Source organism: Platichthys flesus, chromosome 15 (assembly GCF_949316205.1).
Source record: "Platichthys flesus chromosome 15, fPlaFle2.1, whole genome shotgun sequence".
NCBI lineage: Eukaryota > Metazoa > Chordata > Actinopteri > Pleuronectiformes > Pleuronectidae > Platichthys > Platichthys flesus.
Genome location: NC_084959.1, coordinates 9,403,403 through 9,427,352, shown reverse-complemented (window position 1 = coordinate 9,427,352; position 23,950 = coordinate 9,403,403). Strand labels below are relative to the sequence as shown.

Here is a 23,950-nt window from a genome sequence, read left to right as displayed (position 1 = left end):
GGCCCATTGTGGTGCCACGGAGTGCGGCTCCCGACTGAATGGGCAAAGTGATCGTCAGTGCCAGTGTTGTGACAAGCATGTCAAAATCTCTTAGGCATGAATAAACATTCTCTTTCAGAAGAGATTATTTTGTTTTGTCATGACAGAAGTGGTGTGTGTTAATGTGCGTGTGTGTGTGTGAGAGTGTACAGCTGTGTGTTTAACTTGCTGTGCTTGTATGTGTGCGGAGACCATGAAAAAGGATGAGTAGGCAGTCTATGTTTGTGCGGCGAAGAATTAAGGAACAAAAAAAAGCAGAGTGTGCAATAAGAGCAGAGAGGAAAGTGACTGGGATATAAATGTGGATCAGGACAAGACAATCTGAAAGCCTCTGCAATTTCATAAAACATTGACCTTGAAATGTCGTTGAAAGGTGCTCATGCAAAAAAAGTCATAATTCCACCTTCAATACTGAGAAGAGAAGCACATAAAAAAAGACTAACCAACTGGAATCATTTGTAATTTGTTCCTTAATTCAAAAGATGACAAGGAATGGAAATTAAGATTTGATTCAGTTTTCTTTCAACCGCTCTAATTTAGTTTAATTCTTATCCCTAATGGTGAGATACCCAATCAGACAAACAGCCAAACATCCCTAAAAGAATAAATAATAATGCTTTGGGTTTTCATGATCTGTGTGTGGATATTTATACATGTTAAACGTCCTATTTTGTTGTGAGCAGCTCTATATTTCTTACCAGAATGTAATCTTACTATTTTAAAATGATATTGTGTTAATCATAGACATGATATATATCTAAATCAATCCAGTGCCCCTTAAATAACTTTCTGGTCACACACAAACATAAAAGGTATTTATATTCATTATACTAATTATATAATATTATTATTATTCATCTCCGTTTTTTTTTTTTACTTTCTAAACATGTTGTGATAACATTGTGATTCATTTTGGCCCCAGTAATCTGATGCTGTCCAGCCCCTATTGAGATCCTAGGCTACGAGCTGGTGTAAATAGGTGAACCCACAGTCTTTCACCAAGGTCTGACTAAAGTCGATGGTGCTGAATGTACCGCAGAAGCCACAGGATATAGTCAGCTATAGATTCTCAATGACAGCCAGCTGTCAGCGTGGTGTCAGGCCCTTTGAAGCTGCACTACTACACCAATCGTATTACCTTCGGGGCTCGGATACAGAAGTTTGCCCAGATTTGACATCTTGCTGCCATTTACTGCTGCCAACAAGAGAGGCAGCTTTACTAATTCAGTTTCACCAACTGATGTTGGGGAAAGATTCCTCTGCAGCACCATGACGTGATAAGTACAGCACATGAAACAGGACGCCTTTTCTTTGTGTGTGTTTGTGTGTGTGTGTGTGTGGTGTGTGGTTTATTAAAAAGTAAAGAACTGAGGAATGAATCATTTCAAAAGTTGTATTATTTAAGTTATATGTTGCTTGAATTATCCCGGGAAAAAGAAAAACTTTTCTCAAACAATAACCAAAGAATTAACATAAACCATCAATTGCAATTCTATGGCCCACTAATGGTGGAACAGGATTCAGAAAATAGGTCCACGCTTCAATGTGCTTGAATACCACACCAGGTGCTTGCTTATGCGTGGTGCATAGGACAGCACCGAACGTTTGGCGCAGTATCCTTGACTATGTCTCACTACCGCGACAGCAGCGGACATCGGTGACCAAAGAGAGCGTTTGGTTTTCATATAAAGGGAGAGTGATGTTTACGAGGCAAGGGACCAGAGCAGGACCAGGGGACATCTCTATCTGGGACAGGGCATCCATTTCACATGGCAAATACTTCCACCATAATGAATCTGTGGGGAGGAAATCAGCTTAATGAGGCAAGAGCCACGTGACCGCTGAGGAGAGAAACTGAGGAGAGAAAAAACACACAAACACAAAAGAAGGATGGGGACGGGTGGACTGCTCGTTAATAAGCCCACTGTAACAAATAAAGGGCTGTCAGGGGAGTTCCTGCAGGGTGTTAGGTGTGTGTGTATGTGTGTGTGGAGACGGGTCACACCTGGTAACCCGAGCCGGCATTAGTTCTTATTAACCTAACAGAGAGTTGGACACCAACTTCTGGTCCAATGTGGTGACCTGGACAGCTTTGAAATTAAGTCATGTTTTTTAGTTGGTTTTATGGCAAATCCTATTCTTTACGGCATTATGTTTTTTTTTGTCGACTGGATGGAACTGGTTTGTTCTCATACATGACACAGATTCAGGCAGGAAACTAGCCTGAATGCATCACATTTGTATTTGGGAGAAAAGACCAACACTAACCCAGAAACCACATTTTTAAAAATGATGCCACAAAATGGTTCCCACTACAAACTCAGACACCACTAATCTATTAGTATAATCTAATCTAACAAATATTATTATTTTACATCAAAAAAGGTAATAAATGGTGAACAAATAGAACACTGGGGAGTTGAGCTTCCAGTAAATATCTGTTTTTAAGTACGTAAAATGTAAATAAAAAATATAAATCGACTTGAGGTTTTTGAAATGACTGTCAACATCTTCACAGATAAAATAAGGGCAGGCCTCTGTACCAGAATCAAGAAACAATACTGGTACAATGTTCATAAAAGTGTTGGATGGATTGTATGAATACCACCAGTTTGAATGCCACCTTTTCATTTCACATATGATACAAATAATGGAATCCAAACCTACTGTTAGCACTCTACTGCAAGCAGACAAAAAGCTTCAGGGCTGAAAATAACACCGAAGTTGATCTTCCTTAAAAGTGCCACGTGTTCGAATGACCAAGTTAAAGGCCTCAGTCACAGAGGGGGGCAGCGGGTTAGCGAGCAAAGAGATGGACGGCAGAGGCAGAGCGCTACCGTGGGTCGAGAGAGAGAGAAGGAGAGAGAGAGGGACGAGCGAAGTATAGCTTCAATGACTAATGCAATAACCACGAGTGCCCTCGATTCAAATTCTCCAAAGGAGCCGGGAAGATAAAGATTAATCGGGATGGTTGAGGCAGCTCGAGAAGTCAGACACATGACAAACATAGGGAAGTTGATGGATGGGTTTAAGGGAGTGATGGGGGCCATGGGGGGGAAGCAAAGAGAAAGGAATTCACAGAGATCATGGCTCCTGGCATATTCATGGCAATTTGGCTCATCGTCAATTTGTTGGCTGTTTAAGTCTGAGGTTATTAACATCAATAATACACGCAAAACATATTTTGGCTCAACCTGTCACAGTTAATGAAGATCCCACCCCCCCATTTGTTTTCATTGGTTATAAGGCAAAAAGGTTGGGGGTAAAGGGCCTAATAGATGGATGCCCAGATGGATACATGGATGGAACAGCGCCCTGTTCCAAATTAAAGCACAGCTCAGTGGAGAGAATCACTTCTGCTTTTCTCTCTGACGAATGGCAACACATCAAGTGTCAAATCAGGGAGTAAACAGAGCAACATCCAAGTTTCACCAGCCCCTCATCCCTAATGAAGTGGTCATCGTGGAAAGGGATGTATTAAATAACCCCCCCACTGAGAAGCCTTACACGACCCGATGGAAGCAGATGTCTCTTTGAACTGCCTTCGCTGGGAGTTTCTCGCTCATCAGGAAGATGAAAGTGATCAATCAGTTTGAGTAAGTTCTTGTTCAAATGGTTTTTAAAAAGAAGAGATCAAAATCAAAGCCCGGGTCAGAAGTGGGTCGACTCGCAGCCCAGTGCTCAGCATGGAGAGTGGGATGTTAATTTCACGAATTAGCTTGAGTGATTGGTTTTGGACTTTAACACTACGTTCACGCTGCGAGCCTCGGTGCTTAATTCTATTTATTTTCTAGATTTTCATAAAGTAGCTGGTCACATAACTATTAAAATGTGGCCTGAATCAGACTCCAATGTGAACTGGTGGCCCCAATCTGATTAAAAAAGTTCAGTTTCCATGTGATTAGTTCTGTTCACATTGTCAATAAACATCAGAACTGGGTCACATAGTGGGGAAAAAATCAGATTGAGGCTGTGTGAGCGTTGTCTTACTTAACTTCTCAGAGAAAACAAACATATACATGTTTGGATGTGGACATCCTCATTGAAAATGTCATTATTTACTCGTGAATGTGGCATTTAGCACGTTTCTTACATTTATTTGTAAGACACATGGATTACAGTTCCAGCTAAACAGACTGTGTTTAAAATACAAAGAACCATATACAAGGCATACAAAAAAACAAGAAACAGGCCCATCCACAGCTTTATGGTCATCCTCTTTGGCTGAGAAGACCGGGGCTGCTTTGCATTAAAGAGAGTCGTCAGTGCCGCTTGTCACAAACCACAAAGCCCTTGACAACCATTTTAGACTCCACCAGTGCTATCAGGTCAGAGGCAGGCTACAGCCTCCTTCCAAGAAGCGTATATGAGCTCAGACAGATAAGTGGTCGATGTCTTTACCTCTGTGGATTGAACAATTAAACCGCCTTCCTTGTCCACCCCCCCCACCTAAATAAAACTGAATGAAAAGTTATTTTTCTTATTTGCAGCTCATACACAACAACTGATGTTGCAACGTGTGTGTGTGCATATTTATCCCAAACACATGCACACTCATGCAATTGTAGGGAAATGTAACTTCTGCTTTTGACCCATCTGGTGCAGGACACACAGAGCAGTGAGCGACCATGTACAGCGCCCGGGGAGCAGATGTTGGGGGAGTAAGGTGCCTTGCTCAGGGGCACTAGACAGGGAGAATCCTCTTGGATTTTTGGACAGATCAATCCAGGTTCGTCTTTTGTTGTCTCTCCGTGGAGTCGAACCAGAGACGAACCAGAGACCTTTTCCGCCCATAGTCCAAGTTTCTTCCACTAGTCCACCGCCTCTCCAAATGTGTGTGTGTGTGTGTGTGTGTGTGTACACAAACACAGTCACACATGAGCTTTACGGCACTATGCATAATATATAAGAAATATTGCTGGCTATTGTCATAGACAAAAAACATTCAACTACATAGCTACTTCATAAATCTTTATTAAAGGAAATACAGGGTTCTGCATGTTTGAGAAAACACTATGGTTAAGACTTGATGACGGCAAAGTGAGTGGTGCACTTGTCCAATCAGGCACATGTAGATATAGTGTGCCGTTTATCTGAAAGTCTACTTATCCGCAGGAAATGATTTGCAAATTGTGGTGTAAATAACCAAGACTGAAGAATTTGAAAGGCTCCGCAGCCACAGCATGCAAATATTTCAGATGAGGGAAGTGTGACAAAAATGCTATTTTACAGCCTTGGGGTCGCTTCTTGAATAAAAGACATTCAGTCAGATGTCCGGAGTGACCCACTGGTGGAACAGTGATAGAGATAGTTGTAAATGTGACTCAAAGCTTTAAGAATGAACAGAACCTTGTAGGTGGAAGAGTGATCAGAGGTCAGCACAAACAAGAAGTGGTTCCCTTTTCCTTTTGGCACGGTGGAGAGTTTTGAACCGGCTCTGCACAGCGAATCACAATAATCCCGATATGATGAGACGAAAGCCTGCATAAGCACTTACCAAATTTGACACTGTGGCTTTAGCCATAGCCCTGAGCTGAGGGAAATTGGCTTTCACAGCACAGCGTTTAGGTTTATCAAATTTTGAAAGCAAAATTACCAAAATGAAAAAAAATAAAAATAAGGGGGGAAAAAGTTTTGGGCCGTGTGGCTTAATGCACAGCTTCAGGGACCTGAGGGATCTATTTTCCTCTGTGAGAGCAGGGTATCAGACTGAGTTTGAGAACTTTTTGCAATCAAACATTTAATCTCGAGGCTCCAAAAAAACATATAATCAAAAATAAGAGAACGAAATTAGATGTTTGCGAATGGAGGGAGAAAATACAGTTCTAACAACTCTTTATTCAATTTGTTTCAAAGTGAAACACAACACTGTGAGGGAACAACAACATACAGCTCCCCGAGATATACCGGCTTGTCTATACAATATTGTTGTGTGTATCTGTTGTGAGAGATAGATTTTCTGGTATTTTTTTGTCGAGTTATCTGATGATTATATATGTGGATATTGAAAGACCTGCTAAATACTGACACTAACTCCGTTTATAAGCAAACAAGGTGGTTTATTCTGCAGGGGCCCATGCATAAGGCTGCAGAATAAACAGGCCATTGGAGATTGGTAAATGTCATAGCTGTGATTCTATTGGCTGCAGAACCTGGTCAGCTCATGAAAATCCGGCAGCGCCGAACATTCGTAAATTTGCACCTGAGCAGGAACAATTTGGGAAATGAGGCTGAACGTGGAACAAAGATATGAATGTTCTACAAAATGAAGTACAACACTGTTGCATAAATACAGGGGAGGACACTTATGTGCTTTTCTTTCTATTTTAACATCCAAGCCTCAGGGGACAATAAACAACATTTAATACAAGTCTGACCTGGAAAACCACATTTAAAGAGACGGAGATGCCAGCAGAAGGTACAGTCTACGTATAACATAAAAAAATAATGAGTGTGTGCCTTTGTGTTACTGTGAGTGTGTGTGTGTGCCTGCTCTAGTTACCTTTAAATGGAAGTCGTGATGAAACGACTAAGCGGTTTGTTGGCTAAAGTAACTGTGACTGTTCATGCTGAGAGCGCACTTTTCCCTAATGAGTGATCGCCATGGAGTGAGCAGTCTAATGATTTACCACAGAGCACTGGTGATCCACAGTAACCTAGTGGTGATTTGTGAGAGCCAGGATATCGATGTAGTCGAGGCAGCGCTGACCCCGAGAAGTGTCTCGGGGTCAGCCTGTGTATGTGCACATAACGCGTTTGCAAGTGTACTACTAATATGGTCCAAATGCTCATGGCACAGATGTTTAAACGCTGGATGGAATAACCAGCACGACAAGCCGGCGGGTGACACCGAAGAACAAATGCCAGCGTCAGTGCTCAGCGTTGTTGTTTCCCAGAAAAAGCCTTGACCCAGAGCCACAGCCTGCGGAGCCACACTACAAACCCGTTCGCTTCTCTCATCTCACCTGAATATGCGGCTGACAGAAACAGCACGATTTCCACCGTGATTGATGCGTGGGACTCGAGTCTGACAGGTGGCAGCGTGTTACCAAACAATCGCTTTGTCTGTACAACTCCATTATTGTTTAAACGTCTCAACATCAAGCCGCAGCCGAAGCCCCGCTGCAGCCCTGGAATAGCTCAAAACTCTGCCCCGCAGGTATCGCACAATCATCTGAGGGCAATTTCCTCTCGGGAGAGTGTTAACATAAACCATTCTCAGTGATGCGGGGCAAGATATCAGAGGCATGCAGCCGCTGTGCAGCAGCACTCTGTTCCTGTCGTGGCATGGCAACAGCACTGTGTTTTAGAGCCTTAATGATGTTTACCTACTCCAGGGCTTTCTCTTAATATCTAACTCAGTAATTCATTGGGGTATAACAATTCTTAACATCCACGGTTTATTTAGGACTTTGATACCTTGTTTGTTTTTTTGTGTGTTTTTCTACTAACCACAGACTGTATGTATTAAGATGGATGACGAGTCTCCACTTCCTACCCATTCCAGACATGAAGCCTATCTGTGCCAGATTCTGTGCAGTATTAATCGTGGGACAAAGCACACATGATACATGCACTCGGACAATCGCGAGCCAATCATGATGTTTCACCCCAATTAAGCATCAGAAAACGGATTCAAACCAAATTAAAATGATAGAAATTATCTGTGAGAAAAAATGTTTTTGACGTGTATTTGACTTTTTTTAAATGGTCAATGTCCCCACCGCGAACATGGAGAAAGATGGGATTCATGCCAGCCACCAGGGGACCATCACTTTGGCTACACTTCTAGGATGCTGGCTTGGCGTCCATTTGTATACAGTCAATGGTTTCAACATAGCTGACTTGAATCTGTTCTCTCTATAAATTATCATCAATCTTCTATCACAGATATGATGGTTCAATAAATTGTGTCAATTGATACATATGTTACTGTATAATATCGACAAAATACATATTTTGGTTAGCTTTAAATAGAATCATAATTTCCTCAATTGCATGTGTTAAAGTAAAAACTGGGGAATGGGGCATGACTTTAGTAAAGTAATGTGAAATAAACAGGCTTTGGTTGAGGTACAATACTTTCAGAATTATCAAAACCCTTAATAGTTCTGTAATATTGGAGTAATATGTTTTTTCAAGATAGTATCAAATAAATATGCCTGTCAGAGAGTATTCATATCATAAATAATATTATTTGCAACTGCTAAGATTGAAGCTGATGTCCTACAACATTAAAGACACAATGTATACAATATAACTACAGTGAACCAACAAACGCCAGCAGGTACATTTTGCCTCTTCACTAGGTCAACTTCAGCAAGAACATTTGCAATCCAGAAAAGTTAAAAGATGATTTATCTCTGAAGTACAACCAGCATGCAAAACTTTCAAAAAGTTTGAGTCATACGACAACAGCAAAACTCACCGAACACCTGGTGCATCTCCAAGAATATACCAACATCTTTTGTGTTTGTTGTCAGTCTCAACTATAACAAAGTATCTCAATAAATCTGACTCTTAAAATGTTGATTTGAAATAACTTGTTGAACTGCATACAGTCAGTGTGTAGCAGCCGTGTGCAGTGCATCAGTGTAGTGGTAAAACAAGTTGTACCTTTGAAGAAGCAGTCCTTGCTGTGCACCACATAGATGCGTCTTCTCTCCAGGCAGGCGGTGCGGTAAACCTCGCAGTGGTTCTCGAAGAACCGGCCGTCGGAGCCGCACACCGGCACAAAGGAGGGTCGGCATTTCTCCTGGCAGACGCACTCGGCGCGGCCGGTCTCCGCCATCAGCACGCACTGCCGCCCTCGTCCACAGTAGGTCCTCTGACAGGGGTCCTCGTTGGGGTCGGACTGGGCTGGAATACCAAGAGAAGAGGGTCTATTTAAGAAAGGAGCTGCATCAAATAGGCCAAATTCATAAGCGTTAATGAGAGAGATGGAAACATCCATTTTCTTTCAGACTTTTTACATCTCTTTAAAACTCTGAAACCACAGTATTACACCTGTGCTGTTTCTTATCAACCAGATTTGCCGTATCTAAAAATGTAGAAACTGTATCTAGCACGGTGTAGTCAGTGGAAAGAAATGAAAAACAGAAACAGAGAAGAAGGACAATATCAAAACTGACAACAGAATACAAATGAGTCTCCTGAAGAAGCAACCAGTGGTCCCACATACCACCTTTATTAAAATGTGTCATGGCAGTGAACTAATCCGACTTTCAAAAAGAAATGTCTTGATGCTGTACACAGAACTCGGCATATATAAACAAATATGATGAAACAAATTTGTGCGACTATTTGTTTTGTTTTGGTGTCCAGTGCTCGACATCAGCCTCAAAGGAAACACGTTGGTAGGTTTCAATTCCAGATTCAAGAATCTCAACCTGAACTGCATTACATATGAGCAAAATAAAACAAAGGGAAACATATGAATCACAAAGTAACAAGATTAATTATACAGTAACAACTAGAAATAGAAATTGTGTCAACTTGAGCCAACACCTCCAGACTCACAGTTAGAAGACGGTGCTAACAAGGAACATTCTTTTTTTAATACAATCTCTACAAATCTTAAAGCCAGGTGTGCTTATTAACACTTCTCAGCGCTCTCTCACACATGTGTGTGTGTGTACGTGTGTTGGTGTGTGTGTGTACACAAACACTCAAGTACATGCAAACCTGAGTGTGTCTGTGCTCTCAAAACATAAGCAGAACTCATATCCTCTGCCTCCCCTACCTTAGCCCCCCATCAGCACAGACACACACACACACACACACACACACATGTTTGTACAGCTATCATTGGCAAAATACATTCCCTAGACTCCCACCCTAACCTTACCATCCAAACTATATGCCTAACCTTAACCTTAACCCTTAACCTGACCTAAGACTGAGCCCCCAACAGTCCATTAAAGGTGGGTCACAAAGTGAGGACCAGTTAAAAGGTCCTCACTTTCCCAAAATGTCCTCACTCAGTAGGCTGTAGACTCAAACTGGTCCTCACAAAGACAGCTGTACAAGAGCAGACACACACACACACCGCTCACCATCTTCATAAAGCACTCTAGGCCTACACACACATACAAATGCATGCACAAACGCACACTGCTCACGCCAGCATCTCTAACATCACCACTCATTGCCCTGGACACATCACTTCTTCCCCGTGATTTAATCTATTTGCACTTTAAAGCAAGTCAAAAAGCTGCTGATCCAGCCAGACGCATCACCTTGGATTGATCTTCTCTGACTCCGGTGTCTCGACCGGGACCCTCCCCTTGTGTTATGATCTGAGAGCTGGATTTATGGGCCCCGTGCGCTGCGGGGTTATTACAGTGGAAAAGCAAGTGCTTAAAAAATGTACAAACAGGGGATTCGGTGCCTCTTAAACCCGTCTGGAAAATGTCAGCTGTAATAAATTTGATAAAAATTACCGAGGAGCCATGATCACGTAAAAGCAGCATTGATATTAACAAACATGAATAACTCCTGCGTGGACCCACTCCAGTTCAAAGTGCTTTGTCCATGTTTTGTGTAAGATTGAATTAAAATAAAAAAATAAACAGAGTATGTTACGTAAATTACATTACATTACATTTCATATAGCTGACACCTTTATCCAAAGAGACTTACTATAATTGCATGCAACCACGAGGGTACAATCCAAGAACTACAAGAGTCAGGAAAGTATGATTTCTTCAAAAAATAGCTAAACTACAAAGTGTTATAAGTAAGTGCAATTTAAGTGCAACTAAATTGTTAGTTTAAGCAGCGGAAGATGTGTAAGCTTTCTGCTGTCTGGATGGACTGAATGACTTAATAAGGATTCTTTTTTTCTTCCTCTAGCTGTAGTAACACTAGTTTTTTCATTTTCATTTAATTTTCCTTAAACCCTGAACTATTTTTTTTTCAGCTTTGATTCTAACGCGCTCTGTTATTTGCCATGGAAACCAGGGCAAACGTAGAGCAGATAACTGTTGGCTGCAGAACTGCGGGAAACAAATTGTACAATATGGGAATAAAAGCTAAAAGAAAAAGTTCGGGCACACTGCAAAGGCTGTTTCACTGTTATGAAGGAATGAATACACGTCCCGAAAGGACTTAGTGGTCATTGTGTTGCTGCTGTTTTGAGGTTGAGATGCTGAGAAGGGGTCGGCTCTATTATCCCTCTGTGGAGTAAGACTAAACACCTCACTGGCTTAACTTAAAAAGAGCCCCCCCCACCCAAGGCTTTTACAGTCAAACTGCTGAACACAAAAATAGAATTTGCCCGGAGAATAGTCATAACTTAAACGCTGAGGATATTCAATAACGAGGTAATGTGCTGTTGTGGGAGAACAAAAGTCCCTTAATTATAATAAAGTGACTCCAGGGCTGATGCATAGACACAAGCAAAGTGACACACTCACACTTCACAATGAGCACAGCACCCTCCCACTCACATAGAGGCGTCTGTGTAGATGTAAACAAACACTACACACTTGGCTAATACCCAACATCTGTGTATGCAAACACATGCATGTCGTCAAATAACACACACATAGTTGAAAATGTTGAAAAACGATGTATCACAATGTTGAATGCAGTGTGCATTAAAATGTAAGGGGTCCTTTCACTGAGTTTTTGTAGTGTTTGTGTTATCCTGCTGGCAATCACAACAACCAACCAACACTCAACGGACAGGGATGTAAACAAACCTCCTTGGTGGAAGTAACTAGCATGAGGATCAAATTATTATTATTATTTTCATAAATCAAACTTAAGTTGTAGTCACAACTCACGCAAAAAGACCAAATATCAGTTTAAAATTATACTTTTGTTATTATTAATGATGGATTATATAGAAACTGACAGGTTTACATGTTTAAACTCAGTACAAGACACACTCAATTCCTTTTTATCCAGTCGACTAATTGTTGTGCGTCTCTCGGCGAAGCATCTGTGGGAAATGCAAAATAGCGCGCCTCCCCTGCGACCTTGCAGTTCATGTCAAGGTCGGGGACGATTACAAGATCGTTTGTATTCTCCAAGCGTGAGAGATTAAACGCTTAGCTACAAACATCCTGCGGCAGTTATCCACCGGTGGCCGACTTCCTTCTTCCTCCTCCTCCTTGTGCTCTCCCTCTCATTCCACCGCATCGGCCCCCCTTTGCCCTCTCCCTCGGTTTTGGTCGGAGAAAAGAGTGCACGCACGGCAGCCACTCAAACCACAGAGGCCACAGCGGACACAAAAGCGGCATCTACAAGACGCAAGCTGTCTGACATTAAACTAAGCACTTGCACTGGTGCTCATCCTCACTCGGACTCCTTTGTCTCTCGCTCTCTTGGACCATGTTGGCTGCAGTTGTGGCTTGCTTAAGAGGCTGAAAGTGTCATTTGATAATCCTCGTGGTCTGAGCTGCCGACACAGTGCTTAGAAATGGCTCTTATAAGTTCAGGCGCTCCGAGGTGCCAAGACAATGCCGGGGCTGACCATCTGGTGTCAAGCCTCGCATCCTGAAACTATGGTTCTTTTTTTCTTTTCTCTTCATTTTTTCTGTGCATGTGTGTATTCTCTCCGTCTATTGTCTCTTTGTCGATACCAGTCTGCTGCTGATCTCCGCTGGGCTTCAGGGAAATTGAAACTAGGCATTGTCCGCCAGAGAATTATTTTTCGGTCGTGATTAGCGACACCCTGCCGATAATTGCCGAATTTGGGCAAAAGTGTCAAAAAGAAAATTTATTTTGTCTTTCTGACATTACTGGACGGATAAAGGTGAGTCGCCCCCCCCTCCAACTAGAGGCACAGAGCACAAGCGTCCACCCGACTGAATTTCTGCCTTTTCATTTGTCAGGAGAAGCCGGAATCTCCTCGGTCTAAACCAGCGCTCGCTCATTGCGATGAAGCCATTGGTAATCTGAATCCAGATCTGTCTGCGAGCAATCACATGTGCATTGTGCGGTACACTCGCGGGAAGAACACGGCGGACACACACAGACACACCACACCACGGGCAGGCAGTAAGAGAGTCGGAGTAGGTCACTTCATTCTGGAAGCAAAGTGCTTACGCTCAAACCCGCGCTCTATTAAGCGGCAAAAACAGGGCTCAATATGTTTCTACCCAAGGCGAGACTCTCGAGCTCTTTAAAACCCTCGAACATTTAAATGCGATCGCAACAGACTTTGTTTATTTTGTACGTAATCCGGCGCTACAGAGGGAGCGTTAGTTGTCTCCGGCACGTTCTCCTCACAGAGGCACAATGCTGAGCTTCTTACTAATTAGACTGGAAGAACATTCGCCCTGCTGATGTGGGACTCGCCCGCCGCCTGCAGCACGAGCGTCTCTTAAGAGTCTCTCTGATCCGTGGAAACACACAAGCTGCGGCCACCAATCCTTCAGGATATCAGCGTGTGACATTTACAGGAAGAGAGAGTGAACTTTTTCTTTCCTTTTTGCCAGCAGAGAGATACCGTCACACGTGGTCCAGCCTCACAAATGTCTTTTTTTTTCCACTCAACTTGTGTAGGTAGAGCTGTGTGGCTCGGATATGCATCTATAATGTGCATTTGTGCTGATGCAAGGTCGTTTCGCAGCCCGAGAAACGCTGCGTCACATCTGCTGATGCCACAGATCATTCTATTTGCTCTGAAGCAGCTGTAGATAATTAAATTCCGAGACGTGCCGTCAAACACCGTCTACCTTTGCGCCGCACAGTCGGGCAAAGTGCTTCTGACACGCACGCCGAGCTGGAATATCAATGGACAACCGCAAACCCTCGGTGCTAGGTGAGATATTCTGTGGCTAAATACAGATAAGACGGCGCCGCATTGTACCAGAAGTGAGGTTACGGCTATGGGCAAACAGCGGAATACAAATAACATTTTTTATTAACTGGATATTTGAGGAATTTGTAGTGGCCCTCTCGGAACAAACTCCTTCTAAATGCTCTCCCACGACTATTTCACAAGAATCCTTCAAATTAAATCGGTGGTGTTTGAATTAAAAGTCAGCAAAAAATAAATTATATTCGCACAAATCTGACGGTTAAAGGGTTTCAACACTGCATGCTGTATTATGTCATGTTTATACTAAGTGACCTTTAGGGTGGGCTTGAGTTTGTCGGATCAATCGTGTAGAAGCAGTTGTTGGAAATGGGTTCATTTGGAATTCGGGGGTGAAACTGTACAGCCATGAAGATCCCAAGGCAAAAGCAAGCTAAGAAGACCCCTGGTCCAACTTCCACTTTCGAAGGCACCGGAATAACAACAAAATGACTGAAAGCCCAAAAACCAAACAAACCAGTGCGACAGTTAACATGACTTCAAAACCTCCTCTGTCCCCCGGACACGGAGACAACTCCAGCGACACTTCTGCACAAAGTAACTTCAGAAGATGATTTAATTATACATTAACTTTAAGCCATTTTTCTCCATTAAGAGCTGCAAAGTACCTATTACCTCCGTGACCTCCTTCTTAATGACGGGTTAACCAGTTCCTGCGCGTTCACTATATGTGACTGAGTGGACGGATTCAGTCAGCTGACTTGAAGAATGGTAGAACTTGATATCTGAATAGAAAGAGAATTCTGCTCACAGATATAATTATCTGTGGGCTCAAGTCTCAAATAGAGTATTATTATCATTATTGGATTTTGGGCAGTTTTCCTAACAAAGGACTGAAAGTAATGCCATTTGAATACATTTCTTGCATTAACTACTAATAGAAAAACAATCAAATTCTCCTTTTACAAACACATTTCACACAGTTAAGAACGAGTAGATGAAACAAGCACGTTAAACTAAACCTAGACAATTGTTAGCTCCTTGAAACACCACAATCTTCACTGAATCTTAAGAAACATGCGCGATAGCAAGACTACAGCTGATAAGGGTGTTTGTTGAGTCATTCTTTAACAAGAGACGTTCACTGCACCGACAGCAACAAATCCCCGGCATTTCAGACGAGGGGTGGTGCAGACTGAGAGGAGATGTAGAGATCACATGATTTTATCTACAACACACAGACACACTTATCGCTAAAAACTCTCGAGATCTTCGTCCTTGTCTTGTCTGTGTCACCACTTTTTTTCACCAGGAGATATTTGTTTTTGTGTTAGTTGTTGTATTTTTGTGTCGTTTGCATGTTAGAAGCTTCACGAAGGGCAGAAGAACTTGGCTTTGAGAGTGTGAACCTGGGGGGGCAAGGCAACCATGCTCTCTATCAGACTTCTGTTCAGTCTCTGGGTCGTGGCTGCACGTCAGCATCCAATTGACGTTGATGATTCCTGACGTGTTTGACACAGAGTTTGATGGTTGCCCTCTGGTCGGGTTTAAGGTCACTGGTGAAGTCACACCCTGAAATGAGAAATATCTTCTCACCACTCTGCCGTTGGAGGGATAGAGGACATTTAGGCTGAAAACATGGTGTCAATGATGCTGGTTGGAGTCTAATTTGAGTGCTGGCTTATAGGGACACTTGTTTTTGTAATTGAAGAATCGGTCACCAGTTACTTCTATTGTATTGGATTTGGCTGCAACATTATTTACCCCTGAAAGTGATCTGTGGACTCAGACACTTCACCCCCCCCCCCCTTTATCGGCATTGAGTTGAGTAGATTTGGCGAATTTTCCTTTTTTCATCGAACTGTCCCTTTAAACAGTCATAAGAACATGTACAACAGGTTCCAGTGTTAACGTAATGCTGACTCAGGAGAGTTACTGCTTCCACTTGCTGTGTGTGTATTACCATGCTGCACTCCGTTCATGTGCAACAGGAACCCTTTGATTTCGCCAAGAGGAGGATGGTCAGCAGAAAAAAACTGCACAAATATGATTCAAGCAGTGGGAAGGAAAAAAAAAGCGGATGGGAATTAAATCAAAAGGGCAAAAGAAAATCCAAAGACAAGCTGGAGATGAACAAAAGCGGTAAAACTGAGGAAGTAAGAGTAGTGAGCTGGTAATTAGTGAACATTACCATGTGAGGCAGTAATTGTGAGGAGAGAAAGGTTCAGCCTCCACGGAGCAGGGGTGTTGGGTCTGTGCCTCAGACAAAATGTCACCGGGCTCATCTGGCTGCTCCGGCTGAAAGGCCCGTATCGATTGGCTGATCCCCGCGTATCTGCAGCCGCTCTGCGTGAGGTTCCCTCCTCTTTCGGGAATGACCCGAGAGAACTGGGGCTGGTGCTGATACATGGGGCTCAGCTATGATCCACTACATTGGGGATTTCTTTGGAGGTTTAAGGGTATTTGGGGTTCGTGATTGGTGAGAGGCTGGGTCACCAAGCATTGCACAGCCACGGTTTAAAGTGTTCGTACAGCATATTGCTCACAGAATCCTGATTGTGAGTATGCATTGAGAGGCTGTATAAAACTCTATTATGTGACCCTCTACGGCTCCTCGCTCTAACTTAAAGGGATAGTTCACTCAAAAATAGTTATTTTCAACTCTCCACTATAACGATGGAAGGTGGGTGAAGTGATTGACAAACACACAAAACACTTTCAAGGGTGAACAACATTGCAGCCAAATCCAATACAAACAAAGCAAATGGTGACAGATTCTTCAAACGCAAAAAAAAGAACACATAAAAAAAACATAACATTCCTCCATGCTGCTCCAGTGGCGTCATTCAAGTGTCTGTAACTGCCGACATTCAAAGTCAACTAGAAATGGCATAATTTACATTGTGTCTTTAGCCCAAATCTCCTCAGGTATCCTCCTCTGGAGCCGCGTTCACACGTGGATCACACTTTCATCTGCATTGTGGTGAGTAGATAATGAATGCATTATACTTTTTGGGGGAACTATGACTTTAACTTCTCTTATAAAACTCGTTCCCACTGAATCAAACCCTTGACAGACAAGGCTGTTTTCTTTTTGTCACCGATTTCAATTGACATTTAGCAACAATGTGGTTGTGGAGTAGCAGATGAGCGGTTGCCATGTCTCCTGCTGATACCACCGAGCCTTTGTCAGGGCCGCAGCGGGAGGTGGAACTAACTGGGTCGAGTCAGCGTTGAACAAGAAAAAGAGGTTTTAAACGGTGTTAACTTTAAAAGTAACAGGCTGATTGTCCATCACATTCGCGACGTGTAAGAATGGAAGAAAACAGTGAATTTAGAGGTTGGGGAATGACGCAAAATGTTTTCTCTCAAGGCAACCCTGAGTGCCCACAGGGTGTGAAGGCAGGAGCAGAGCGATAAAAGGTGAAGTGAAATAGAATTCACACTCGTCTGCTGTCAGTCACATGGTCACATTGGTTACGGTATGACAAGCATCTGCGTCTCACTCTGCGGGCCTCCCTCTCCGGGGGACTAGAAATGATTTGGGAGGATGGCAGTGCTTTCCTCTTGTGAAATATCGCATAATGATGCCGCCTCTGGGCTCTCCCCAATAATTAAGTATGGAAAACAAAGCTGGGAAATGGGAACAAATGAGCGCTGACATTTTAACAGCCACGAGATTTCGACGATATGTTAATACTGCGACCACATCTTTAAAAATGAGGAACACAATTTTGCAAGAATCTATTTCACTTAAATTGCTAAACAATAATTATTTCGTCTTGTTGATGAGTTCTAACCCTTTTTACCACCACAAGGACGTTATATCCCCACCGACACCTGTCCCTTTGTTTGTTGGTTGGTTTGCATGTTTGTGTTTCTAAGCAATGTTACGGAACAACCACAGGACAAATTACCGATAAATGTGGTGAAAGGACACAACTCAATAGACGTTGGTACAGATCGTCTTATTTTTACCACTTTCTATAACATTGCAGGATATAGTGGTTTTTCACATCACTCATTATCTTCTCACCACTATGCCGATGGAGGGGTGGGCGAAGTGTTTGAGTCCACAACACAGAGTCACAGGGGTAAACTTTGTAAGTCCTTGGTGAGTCCTTCTTCAGACGTATTAAACAGAATAAACAGAAACACTTTAACATTCCTCCATACTGCTCCTGTGGTGTGATCCAAGTGTCCACAGGCCTAGAAGTCCCCTGATAGCTTCAGACGGGGTGCATTCAGGGACCGTCAGAAAATGCTAACGTCTGCAAGCTCAGCGACTTCCGGTGGACCATTAGGCTTAGAACACAGTGTACATGACCTCGTTTCAAGTGGACTATGAATGTCTGGGGGCTTTCAGACAGTCTGATGAGACCCCAGAGCAGAATGGAGGCACGTTATGGCTTTTCTGTTGTGTTATCACGTCTGAAGATAGGTCACAAACATCTTCAATTGTAATGGATCGGCTGCTACACTGTTTACCCCTGAAACTCCAAAAGTGTTTTGTGGACTCAAACACCCCCACCCCCCCATCGGCATGGTGGTAAATGGAAAATGAGTGAATTTTCATATCCCTTTAATGGGACAATTGCAACCTAGTAGGGGTATGGGCTCTCCTGTGTTGTGTTCTTTTTAAATTGTATTCAATTCAGTTATAAAGCATGTTTTTTCTATTCACCCTCGTTGATCGAAATATTAATTCAGCACTAATCTACACTGATTACAACACTCGGGTTCGTTATATGCAAATGCAAGCGGCCCACTCCGACTCCCCAGGGACTATATTTGTCGTGTTGTTGCTTCTTTCTTCATTTTGTGCGGGTGGGTATACAAGTGTTTGCATGTCCACCGGCCCACGTAGCTGCCTGCAAACGACCTCTGACACTCAGACGAGCTGTTTCCCATCGTCTGTTATATTATTTACTGCAACTCTACCGCTGCTGCAGCCACAGCTCCGGCTCCGGCAGGATGGGGACCGAGCATCAGTCCTCCTCAGCTGCCACGCTCATATGTTCACACCGATGCCAGCACAGCCGAGGATGAAAGGAGCTCTAAAATGTGTTTTTCTGCAGTGGGTTTGAGCGACCATGTGAACGCGGGGAATATAATCTATGCTAAGAAAAAAAAATCCCTTCACGTCCCAGCAGCCTGTCGTGTACAAAGGGAAAGTGTCTGAAAGGAAGCAGCGTCCCTCCTGTTTCCTACACGCCACGTATTTGGAGACACAATATCTCATTCTACAAGGCTTAAATAAAATGTTCATTTCTGTCGGCACACATGCGTGTATCTGTGAAATGTGCCGCGTGCTCCTGCGTGTGCAACAGTGTTTCTGTTAGCTGCAGAATCTTCCCCGACGTGCACCCACTCCACTCGCTCCCTGTTTTAATATCAACAACATCTTAATCCCTTCGATTCCATCTTCAGCCTCATCTTGCTCCCGCCTCGCGTTGTTCATCTCTCTATTTATACATCTCTCTACAGTATAGGCTGTGTTTCTGCTGACACCTCCCCTGCGCCTCCCTCTCTGCGGGGCTCCGGGAGAACAGAGACCAGCCCGGTGGCCTCCCCCCCCCCCACAGCCAGGATGACTAATGGGCCCCGCAGGGCGAGAGGCCGCAGAGGTGAAGCGCAAAGGTTGGGGAGAGGCTCAAGAGGCTGTGTCGTCTCTTATGACTTGGGAAAATCGTGCTCTGTAGGGAAGGCTTCTGCTGCTCAATGCTGCGTTCACACAGCGCTAGTGGACTGAATTTAATGCTTTGTGTCCGTTTAGAGGGAAAGGCATTGCTAGACACACCGGGATTCTCTTCAGGTATACCTTCATGGTGTAGATGTACTGAATGAGTTTATACATGGGCTCAAATTTGTGGCCAAAAAGATGTAGCTTGTTAAATTGTGTTTAAAGTCATTGACAAGTGTGTATATTTGTATTTGTGAAGATCAAAATGATAGTGACAAAAAACAATGTTGGTTCCCATATTCTTTAGATTTTTGTTGACATATATCATACGCTGTATAACATGTTGCAGATGTAACATGTTGATTCTCAGGCTGTAATTTTTTTGTAATAATACTTACACTTAAATACTGCATGTTACTTGCTGATGCCTATTTTTGATTCCTGCTGCTATAATATTGCAAATTTCCACATTGTGGGACTAATCTTATCTTATCTTAAAATAGATTGTAAATAGAAAAAGAAAAAAAAAACGTAAACTCAAATAACTGCAACCCTCTGGAGTGCATTAATATTTGAGATTGTCAAAATGTTTAGCAATAGGCCACCACGGTTTGTTTCCTTTCCCTTGCTGGTTGAACACAGCCGACCACGTTGACCTCCACGCTCTCCAAGAAGAAAGCCAAGGGCGGCTGGAAGGATTATTGTGCCACGAGTCACCTGATGTACTTTGAGTACAACACGTGTGTGTATACAGAAATAGCCATGGTGTAGTAGTGATACAATTGCTGTATTGGCTAAACAGGGCAGCGGTGTATCCTGATAGCATTCGGCTCAATATATAAGACTTCCTGCTTGGCCTTGTTGGTTGGTAATGGACAGAGTTGAACAAGTGCATATATAAATGTTTCAATACCAGGAACACAATGTTCGCCATAACATCAGCCCTCCCTGTTTTCATTCCAGGTGCACGTGAGAGTGATGCGTGCATGTGCCGGGTCTCTACTCGCTGGCCAATCACAATAATCAACCCTCGCCGACCCAGCACTGATGTTTTCAAAGGGTTCTGTAAAAAAATGGGGGGGGGGGGGGGGGGATGGGGCAGTAAATGCCACATCTACAAGATGAAGAAGATAAACAAACCGAGGCTGAAAAAATATATAATGTTGGAGTCCACCATTTGCATACGATTAGTATTATCGAGGGGACTTCTTCTGTCAGGGACAAGGAAGATTTGCACAAGATAAAAAAATCCATAATGATCTGTGCTATTACAAATCACTCTGCATCCCCCAGGTAATGTTAGTAGTGTGCAAATGGAGCCTTTCACTTCTCCTCAACTGCAGCTTTGCAGTTAAATAGACTGCTGAAGAGCGGTGGATATATATGCACCGAGCATTACCGTGCGTAAAATGGGCGCAGATATAGACGCAGTGCATCCCCTAATGATTTTCCCGATGCACCTGTGCATGCATAAATATACAATGAATATATTTACTACCACCACCGGAACATCTTACTTGTATTTGTTGGTGGATATATTTATTAATTTTTTCTGCAAATACACTCACAGTGCTAAGAAACAGTGACAGTGGGTTTTTTTTTGTCATTAAGGGCTTGAGATACTGTTATAGAGTGCAATACAGCAAGAAAGTAATATGGTGAGGGGGATTTCTATTTACAGCAACACCGTCATCAACGTATGGATGTGGCTGCGGATGGGGGCTTACGCTTGAGAACCTTGTCTGGACACTAAATAGAGGTGATAAAACAGAGCAACCACAGGGAGTGTGCGGCTGAGAACCCTGGCTGCTGCTCATACACAATTACTCAGGGAGCGTTATTCGGATGGTAATGGCATTGGACCGTACACTGTGGCTGACAGTATATAAACAAGTGGGACTCGGTCGCTGGTTCACAATTACCGCGTCGGGGTATTGTTACAAAAACATCTGCAGAGTCGTGACACAGAACATTCCGTCGCCTGCAGCTTTGGCCTCTAAAGAATTCTTGAGCCGAAACTGCTCGTGTGGCCTCCTGTAAATCAGCGGCGTTGTTGTTTTACTTTCAGTTTTCCGACCACGTCTCGTTGAAACACAAGGCGCCGCAAACAGTGTTGCACTTGAAGTAAGATGCACGGTATAACTTGAATGCATATGAGCAGATTTTTGCTGAAGCTCTTCACATCGTCTTCTTGTTGTGTATATTAAGTATCACAGGAATCCAATAACAGGAACAATGAGTCCGACCTCATACGACAGAGAAAGTTCCTCAGACCGATTCAATTTAGCAGAGGTGAACAAAGGGTGGGTGTGTTGCCGAGTGATGTCAAATGATAACGACGACTGTTTTGGGGGAAATAATGAGAGTAATTTCCCTCAATTGGCGTCAAAGTTAATTCATTTGGTGGGGCTGTGACAGACCCTGGAGCAGGGGTTTCCTCGGAAATAAATAAGAAGCCGTGCGATGTGCTTTTGTGGTCCTAATGACGTTGGAGATACGCCGCACACCGTGTCCACTGAGAAGAACACAAGAGAGATAGAGGGACAGATGGAGAGATACCGACGAAAGAAAGACGATAAGGACAGAACCATGGATCGAGCGGGAGAGAGGATTCCTCTTGGGCACGAAAGCCTTTCAGGAAGTTGTGTGTCTCCATCTTTAAAGTGAATCGTACATTATCTAGTGCCACTAAATGCAATTGATGTTTGTTATTTTCACGCCCAATAACAGTGCAGATCACGTGTTCTCATGTGATTTCCTCACGGCATTTATAATTGGATAATTGTTAATAATTAGATCAAGGTCCCCGTGTTATTTAATCTTTTGCATGGTGTGCTGTAATCTGATGACCGCCACACTTGGTGTTCGGGATTTCTCCGGCACTTAATCTTATTTATGAAATCGGACACAAACTGCTTGTAATAGGATTCAATGCACCTACTTGTGGAAGGTCTGTGCTCCACCGAGCATATTTTCTACTAATAGAAATAACTATTGACAAATCACAGCTCAAAACTGTTTCGATCAGTCTACCACTCATGAGATCTTATGCACGTAAGGTGAATGCTCAGAAGGGTTTGATGCAGATCGATCAAATGGTGAACCTTATTTCAATACTAGCCAATAGGACATAGTTCTGAAAGCACCTAAATCTTTGTTTTCATAAAAACATTATGTTCAAAGTAGGGGTGCACCGATGTATCGGCCGTACATCGGTAGTGGCCGATATTCGCCTCGTTTACTGATATCGGCTTATCGGTAATAAACTTGACTTTCACCGATATCATTGGCCGATGTTCATATTTGTGGTAAAACCGCTGGGCGCGTGCCGCGGCTGGGGGAGCAGTCGCTCCGTCGCCCTCCTCTCCGCGCCGCCGGAGGCTCAGTGTGCGGCACCGGGAGGTCCTCATCCGGTGGCACCTCACAGCGTCGCTGGTGCAGGGGCTTTCTTTCTCTTGGACCGCGGGGCGGTGTCCATGTTGGAGGGGACTGGCTACGCGGTCAGCGGCGGCCACTCTGGACGCGTGTCGGGCCCTTCTCGCGGATCACCTCAGCTACGGCGACCACTAGGGGAACCCTCTGTTCGCGCGGGTGTTGACGCGATGTGATTACTGCCCGACACTAAAAACAGGTCAAACTGAGGAGGGCTTGTTAAGTTATCTTGACTCACGCAGTGTAACTTGTGTAACAGTGTAAGTATGAGCGTAGCGTCTGTTTAAGTACTTTATTCTCATGTGCATCGGCTCTATTCATCCGTCTCATGCACAGGTAACAAGGGAATTGACAACATACGTCCTACACACAGAAGCCGTAACACATCTAATAAACGGGCAATACTGCTACCGTAAATCAATGAGAAGAGCGTTCTCTATAATGATACTTTGACAGGGCTGTTTTAGACAGGGTAAAAAGGTGCTGTTTTAAATTATCCTTGTGGTATTTTGACCAAAATATGTTACAGTCATTTCATTAAGATCCCAAGGAACCATTTCAACTTGCGGTAAAATGGGCTTAATATGTCTCTGTTAAATAAAGTTTAGTTAAATCAAAGATTGTTTCATAAATCTGATTAGATTTGTGCTCATTAAAAGATAAGAGTGATGAAGGGCTGACATTTTTTTAAATAGTGCTTTTTAAGTAATTATTTAATTATTTTTCTGGCACAAAAGGGTGAATGAATAACAACAAAAAGAAAATACACAAATATCGGTATCGGCTATCGGCCAAGAATTTCCATATCGGTGCATCCCTAGTTCAAAGTATCACTGCTATAAGAGAATTTCTATACGATTATATCCAAGTGTAAAGTCATGTTTGTGTCCAGCAGTAGCTCCAGCAGACGCAGATAAAGACAATGGGGAAGCAGACAGGTAAGGACAGAGCCATAACCAGAGCAGCTTCGAATTAGAGCTACTGAATTATACATTAACACTTTTTCCCACTTGTACAACTGACAG

The 23,950-nt window shown here is 43.2% G+C and overlaps 1 protein-coding gene across 1 annotated transcript in view; it reads right to left on the bottom strand.

Annotated features, from left to right (window-relative positions):
- fstl4 (follistatin-like 4) overlaps positions 1–23,950 on the bottom strand; it is a 187,864-nt gene that overhangs the window by 99,661 nt on the left and 64,253 nt on the right. The window contains exon 4 of the mRNA XM_062405405.1: positions 8,656–8,898. Within this exon, the coding sequence (XP_062261389.1) occupies positions 8,656–8,898 (243 nt within the window). The remainder of the gene's footprint in view (positions 1–8,655; positions 8,899–23,950) is intronic.